This window comes from Geospiza fortis, unplaced genomic scaffold (genome assembly GCF_000277835.1).
Source record: "Geospiza fortis unplaced genomic scaffold, GeoFor_1.0 scaffold190, whole genome shotgun sequence".
Lineage (NCBI taxonomy): Eukaryota > Metazoa > Chordata > Aves > Passeriformes > Thraupidae > Geospiza > Geospiza fortis.
In genome coordinates, this window is record NW_005054328.1 from 2,507,187 (window position 1) to 2,515,416 (window position 8,230).

The following is an 8,230-nucleotide window of genomic DNA, read 5'->3' on the forward strand; positions in this document are numbered from 1 at the left end:
GGCAACAAGAGTGTAGCTTTCTAGCATCACAGTGGCTTCCAGCTCCTCCAGTTTTTGCCCATGCTGTGTGCATTGGTGTAAAGGCACCTCAGCTGAGTTGTCAACCGTGTCACCTTCCTAGAGGAACACCCATGAATTCCTTTGAAACATTTGCCTTCCTGGTGTTTCCCTGTGAGGGAATGAGCCAGGGACTCCCAGGTGAGTCCCTGGCTCATCTCCCTAAGACTGCAAGTGTTTTGCAGTGCAGCTAGCACATTTCTGAATCAGCAGCAGAGGATCCTCACCAGCACCCCATGGCTCTAATGTTTGCATATCACCCCACAGAGTGCCAGGGACAAGCCTGACACTGACAGCCCACAGCAGTGGAGCCAACTGATGGTTCTACTGGAGAACATTAGGTTGAGAAGAGTGGAGAAAAGCATGAACAAGATTATGAAAGAGGGGAAATTCAGCCCAGATATTAAGAAATTCTCTACTGTGAGGGCGGTAAGATGCTGAAACAGGTTGCCCTTAGAAGTTGTGGATGTGCCAGGCGTGCCACTGTTCAAGGTCAGGCTGGATAAGGCCTTGGGCAACCTGGTCTAGTGGGAGAATCTCTGCCCATGGCAGAGAGGGTTGGCAGCAGATGATCTTTAAGGTCCCTTCTAACCTTTACATTCCATGATTGTATGATTCTGTGAAGGCATAAGGGCAGAGTAAGGACTGGAGATGTGGTCTAGAGAGCAAAGAGTTGAAATAATATGTATAAATTTTTGAGACTGGTAGAAGAAATGCTGGCAAGTAAATAGGAAGAGAGAGATACATGAGAAGCATCAATTAACAAAGGAAGCAACGTGAAGATAAGGAAAGGGGTGCTAATGTTCTCTGTATAAAAGTGAGGTTTTCAACTGGCATTGATGATTAGGAGTGGAAGTCAGGTCGGACTAAATGGGCAAGGGTAATGTAAAATCAAAGATGAAAATGGTTTTGTTTGTAAGACTTTACAATTCGAGGATTCCTGCAATAATTATTTGCCCGTCCTGTATTGCCAAATATGTCAGTTTATTAGGAAAGAGAGCTGTTGGGACAAAAACTGTAAACAGAAAAACAGAAAGTAAGATGCAGTTGACACAGCTGCATGGTGTAGTGAATCATGCAACTCAAGGAAGAATTAAACTCAGAAATTTAAATCTCCTCTATTAAATAAAATCTAACATGCTGATAAATGAGTTCTAAAAAACTATTTTTTTAAGTTTTTTATGCTGTTTCCTGGGGAACAGGGCTTACAGTGTGTGTGCTGTCTGCTGTGGTTATCAGTCCTTTCCTCTGCAAGTAAATTTTGATAGCCAGCTTGAAATCACTTGGAAAGAAGTGAAAGGTCAATAATACCTTCAAGTAGGCTTTAAAATCTGAAGCTGGGTGAAGGAGAGACCCAGTTAGTATGCCTGAGATAAGCTGAACGTTGACATTATATGTTCATTTTGGCAACAGCCAGGTTGACAATGCACACATCCTTCCCAGCTGCTGGCACAGCATTGCCCTCTCTTGCTTTGCATCCTGAATAACATGGGAAGACAGTAGAACCTGGGATGTGAGAGGAGGGCTAGGGAGAGGTGATGCAGGACTTGAACAGTGAACCAGGCTCCATTACTTCCTGTTTCTAATGGTATATTTTTTACAATCCAGTTTTCTGACTGCTTTTACCTGAGGATTCCTGAAATGCATTGGTTTTGTTTCATCTACAACATTAAACAAGCCCAAGGGATTAAAAGATTTCTGTTTCTTTTTAACATTGGATAGATTAGAGCGTTGAACATATGCTTTTATCTTTAATGAAACTATATACTATTAAATTTTTTTGTTTGAATGTTTCCAGAGTAAAATTAGCAACACATGAGCATTGCTGTACAACAAGGTCTTACATTTGTTTGCTATTTGCAGATTCATTGCTTATATGCTGCATTGTTTATATGCTTATTTGTTCTGTGTGCATTTAATCCACACAGTCTATAAGCATTCTTTTAACCTTCTTTGCTGTCTCTTATTTTCGTAAAATATTCTTATAGGAACGTAAGAGATGCACCAAGATACAATGTAAAAGCTGTGCTCTTTAATAAATCAGCAGGATTTAAAAAATCAGTATTAATATTTATTAAAGATAATTAAAATTTATTTTCTATAATACGTAACTGGGAAATATTTTATTATAAGGATATATTTAATAAGAATATTTATTAAATATTAATAAATTCACCAGTGGCATTTTTCGGTGCCATTGATAGTCATATCTCAAGTACCCTGAGTGGCATCATTACAAAATACAAAATACTTACTTACTTCTCTTAGCAAAGGCTGAGTCTTTAAATTTCAAGGTCCCTTGTTATCTAGTCTTCAAAAATTCCAAATAGAAAATGGCAACTCTTGCCAAACCATAAAAGATATGGAAATTTTGTGAAAGATACTATTTTAGTAAAATCTCAGCTTCTAGCCCTAATAATTGCACAAAAAATTTCATTACTTCACTATCTATCAAAAAATTATGTAAGCAAATAGAAGACAGCTTAAACAAGAACCACAATATTCATGTTTTACTGTGATTTTTGGGAGGGGTTACCTTGAAAAACTGCTCTGGATTGCCTAGTTTGCTTGCTCACCAAGGGCAAATTAGCAAGTATACTCAATATTATGCTCTAAAAATACAGAACTGTAAAATTTGTATCCCTCCCTAATTTATTAAAAGAAATAAAAATGAATGGTAACTTTACTGAAAAATGTGCTATTTTTAAGCATTTTTTAAACCTTGAGTTGAAGCAGTTGTAGCCTTGGGAACATGGGTGCTGTCAAGGCAGAACTATCCAGGTGTTGCAAACTTGTTTCTAGTAGATACTGTGGAATGTGCTTTCAAAATGGTAATTTCTACCTTATTTTTAGAAAGAGGAGTCATTGTTTTGTTTGGAAGGGTATATATTTCTAGTATATTAACATCTCATTTTAATTCATATAGCCTCAAAGCATAGGTAGGTGCATGCATTACATTATCCCTTCATATAATTTTCATTATTCAGAAACCTATTTTTATCACATCTTCATTCATATTTCATGTTTATAGACTCTTTGGTGTATATGTTAATGAATCATTTTAATTACACAGGTTTTCGAAGCTGTATGTGTACAATTTATGAATTCTTTTTAATAGGAGGAGTTTGCTTTGTATCTCTGCATGAAGATTTGGTTCTGAACTTGAGACTTTTATCTCTTTTATCATCTTCTTTTGATACTTGTTTTGGGATTACATGCAGAAGTGAGGTGATTGAGGGCAAAGTTTCATTAAAGTTGGATTGGACTGTGCATAGCAGTCTCATGTTGGGCAGATGATACCCAAGCTGATCCAACTCTTTACCAGCTGGAAGAGGCTGGGAAATAGACATTGCATCACCTGCTGATCAGGCAGTCAAACAAGAACTGTAAATGCAAAGCTGCCTAATTAATGGGTTTTACAGCAAAAGATTTCAGTCACCTTGCTGTCCACTTACCTAGCCCAAAATTTGGTCAGTGACAATTTTACAGGAGGCAGTGTTGAAAACCATGGTAAAGTTGAGGTAAATGCTTCCCCTAAATAAAATCATGCTGACTGCTCCTAGAACACCTTCCTGTCCTTTGTGTGTTTGGAAAAGTTTTCCAGCAGCATTCATCCAATGCAAACTTGTAAATGGCAGGCAAGTATTTTTATTCATATATATGTGTGTATATAGATATAGATATATAGATATAGATATATAGATATAGATATAGATATAGATATAGATATAGATATAGATATAGATATAGATATAGATATAGATATAGATATATATTTGCCTGCATGTGTATACACATGTGAGTTGCCTGGAGGTATAATCTAGATTGTTAGTAGGATGCAGTAATCTGTTTTGAGTGGTTCAGACATCATAGTTATTCTTAGGCATACAGATTTGTGTAAGAATATCCTTTTGTCAGTCAAAAATACTCATTTACAAAGAGTTCCTGAATATTAATGTTGTAGGGGATACGCATTTATATAAAAACACAAGTTATAATAATTGTAATTAATGTGTCTTCTTTTTCCTTTGAAATAACTTCTATATTTTACATATAGAAAAATCTTGTGTACTTTGTAGAGAAGTATGCTTCATTACATAATAGCTATTTATATCAATTTTAGGGAACAAAGAAAACAGTTGGGTTTTTTTTATTATTTTTTTAGTAGAGGAAACTGTGGCAAAAAATTACTAACATAATTCTCATGTAAGTCTACATCACTCCTCTTGTGGTTCAGGAGAAATGCATTGTTAAAGAACAATATGAAAGTGAATTATTTGAATTTGAAAATACAGACAGATACATAGTATGTCTTCTAGCAGTTAGCATTTAATCAGTTTTTTTCCTGATAACTATATTGACAACACCCTAGTACAGCTCTCAGCTCGCATGTTTGAATTTCAAAGAATTTGTTCATTTATTTGTGTATCTATGAAAAGCAGAAGAACTGTATGTGCAGAGTAGTCACCAATTTGCTATGTGAGTAGATGGGTATGATGACATCTAATCCTGAAAAGCAGGGTCCTGGGGAGTTCACATTTTTGGAGGAGTTTGTTCCTGTGACAGTTTCCTGTAGTGTTATTCTTGTGAGGATGGATGTCAATTTCTCATAGATCTCATATATCTGTAATCAATAGAATTTTATATTGGACTTTTTCCTTTAACATTTTAATATGTAAATCCCATTTCTACTTAAAGTAATCGTTTGGGATAAAAAAAAGACTGAGATGCATTCTGAAAGGTTAAATTTACTGTTATTTCTCTTTAGTTTCAGGCACTGCATTCTGTATCACAAATGCTGGGTTTGCTAGGAAGGAACAACATACTAAGAAATTCTTTAATATCCCTTCTCCTATCGGGAGTCCGTCAGTTTGCTGAGCAGTTGTTGCAGGCTCACCAGGTACTGTCATCTTTTCTTTTCAAGAAAGCCCAGAGAGTGGTGTTGGGCCGTGTTTTGGCTGAATTTATTTGTTTCCTAAAATGTAAAGAAAATCATAATTCTATAGAATATTCAGATTTATAATCCCAGAAAATGCTAGGAGCTACCTTAAACAGCAAATTCAAAAAGAGAGGCATAAAGAGAAAATTCTATACAGAAAGGTAAAATTATCAGACTGCATAATAAATAGACTGTAGAGGTTTTTAGATCATACTATATAATTTGCAAAATACTTGAAATAATGAGTTAGAAGATTTAGTACAATGTATGAATTGTTGACTGTGCAGGCAATAAAACTTTGGTATCCAGCTAAACAGACAATATAACTTTGGTATTCTCTCTCTAGCTCATGTAAAACTGGAAAGTCAGCTGCTTTATTTTATTTCAGAATTAGATGTCATGTTTCACGTTATTATTATTTCAAATTATTAATTTTCCTGATGCAAAAGTTGTCCAGCACATAGTATCATATTTAGTTTGTTACAATGAGTAGGAGAATAGAACTTTTGGTAAAATTTATTCTTAAATTAAATTATTTCCAGTAAACTATAGAGGAAAGAGAGAGAGATTAGATGTTCCTTTAGCATTTGAAAAAAAGATATATGCACTAAATAGGGGTTTCATAGATTTTTCATACACTTGTATGTGTTGGTATGTATTTTATGCAAAATGTTCAGCTTCACTTGGGATTGCAACTTGATTTTACACTATCCTAAAAACTTTTTGTTTGGTGGAAAATAAATTTATTGATACATATCAAAAACATTCACCATGTATTTATTTTGCAGTGGTCTAATTTAACAAAAGGCTTAAGTGTTGCTCAAGCAGTCTTAACTTTTTCTCTCTAGCATATGATGTAGTAGTAAGTTGGACTGCTGGAGAAGGAGTATGTAATTGCCAACCCAGATTTCTAGTATGTTTGAATCATATTCTGAAAATGCCAGTTTTGAAAGAATAAGACAATGAGCTGTGCCTTATTTTAGGTTACTGTTAGCATACAAGATTTATTGATGGCAACCAAAAGTCAACAGACTTTTGACAATTGTAAGGATAGGGAAGAGTGTAATTAAAAACAATAATTGTTTTTTTTAAGTTTAAAGCAGCTGTTCATTTTTAACATTATTAAACCTCACCTGTTAAACAGAATTAGTCATCTTTCTTTTCAGAGTTTTGCCAGTGGCAACGCAGAACCTTTCAGTTCTCCACAGTGATGTCAAGCTCATACTGAGCACTGTGCTTTGCTGAGTTAGTTACTATGGAACTTCTTAACCTTGCCATTCTGTAATTATTTTTATTGCTTTCATATTTGGTGAAGCCTCAGGAGCTGGGCATCTGTCAATCTGTAGCTGACACTGTAGGAATTTGAAAAGCTGCAGTATATGTAGGGCAAGTAACTGAAGTTCTGGTTTGCTTAGCTTGTGATGAAGTCCATGTTTTTAAAGTTCATGCATTCTTGCACTTAGTCCTAATAGATGTATTGTGTTCATTTAAAAACCCTCATATATTCTGCATGTGATAATATTCTGGAAATAGATCACAATAGGACTCAATTCTGATGGCCTGATTTATGGAACAGCTTCCAAATGTTTCTGAATTTGTGTAGCATGACTTCTGGTAGATATGATTCTAAAAAGGATTAAAGTATTTTTTCTTGTTTTATAATCACATCTAATGATACAGCATCAATTTGAAATAAAACCCCCAGCTTTAAAACAAAAACTCTTCATAAATACTTAAATTAGAGTTTGGAGGAAGATAATACTTGTACAATCAAACTTCATTAGCTGACATGTATTCTAATTGTGTTTTGTTACTTAAGCAAAACCACTGTTAATTGCAAAGAGTATCTCCCATTTAAAACAATCAAATTAGAGATTCTTAATTTTAGTTATGATTAGAGGTGTGGAAATACATGAGGTTTTTTTTGCTTCATTGTTAGTTTTATTGTTGTTGGCACATAAGAGAAATAAAAAATTATCTAAGGCATGTATCCAGGTTAGTTTGCAATTAACTTTTGAACATTTGATGGAAAACAGAAATTGAAAAAAATAGCTTATTCATCCAAGTAAATTTCTGTTTTATTTTTTTATAGTAATATTTTTTTAATTGAAGATGGTTTTCAACAGTGACTTGGAATAAAAAGAACATTCCTTTTAATTTTTCTAAATTAATCATCTAGATAGCTCAACATTTCTGTTTTAATTTCCTCATTGAGACTTGAGCTAAGTTCCAAGTAGTTTGCCAAATGCATGAATTCAAGAATATGCAACTTTATATTCCATCATGTCTTCAGTAGGAAGTGTGCTTAGCTCAACCCCTTGCAGGTTTGTGTATACATCTTTGATAAATATTGAACATATTTTAATGTCAAATTCTGACTGATTATAGAGAGTTTGTAACTGTGTCCTCTTGGAACAAGCTTATCAGTCTATGACCCACAGTTCCAAAGTGCTATTTGTGCCCTATGCTTTACAAATTCAAAAATTAGGTTGTGTATTGGAGAGTGTTTCTAATAAACTACAAGAGAAAAGTACAGGGATAACTCTAAATATTTTTATATTGTTGTCTAATTGGTTAAATCCTTTAATCTTACAATAGGCAAATTAATGTCAAATACATGAATCATAAAATTTTGTATACAGTATTTCCACATATTAATATGGAAATTAAAAGTAATTAAGGAGCATGTAAAACAGTATAGTTATCCTGATTTTTCACACAGTTAAGATGATTTTTATGTTACTAAACTCTTAAGCAAGTTAGTAGTTTGCTTTAATTCATTTAGATACTTCATCATGGGCTCAAAGTAAAGCCCATCCTTAAGTGCTTTGCTGACACCAGCATGCTGAAATCTAGGCAAAAGCATATTAATATAAACTCAGTTGGATCTCTTTTATTTTTACAGATGTTGTATATGGTCTTTTGAGTTTTATGTATAATAGGAAGCTTTCATGCTTCATAAATAAAATTTATAAGAATACTGTAATTGAACCTTAAGTTACTATGAAATAGAAATGTTCTGATCCCCAATTGGATTTCCAATGCAGAACAGATAGAGGTGTAAGATACTGAGATTTCTGAATCAAAGATTTCAGATACTGTGGAAGATGGATTAATTTTCAAATGTTGAGCTCCTCTCATGATAGCAGATTTGCCTTTATGATAACTTTCAAAAACAGAAGGCCAGAAATGGAAAGCACATAGTGGTTTACTGGATTTACTGCTCATTTCTAA

The 8,230-nt window shown here is 34.0% G+C and overlaps 1 protein-coding gene across 1 annotated transcript in view; it reads left to right on the top strand.

Annotated features, from left to right (window-relative positions):
• The window catches only part of MEI4 (meiotic double-stranded break formation protein 4), a 70,001-nt gene that overhangs the window by 26,941 nt on the left and 34,830 nt on the right, over window positions 1-8,230 (top strand). The window contains exon 4 of the mRNA XM_031057188.1: window positions 4,826-4,957. Coding sequence (XP_030913048.1) covers window positions 4,826-4,957 — 132 coding nt within the window. The remainder of the gene's footprint in view (window positions 1-4,825; window positions 4,958-8,230) is intronic.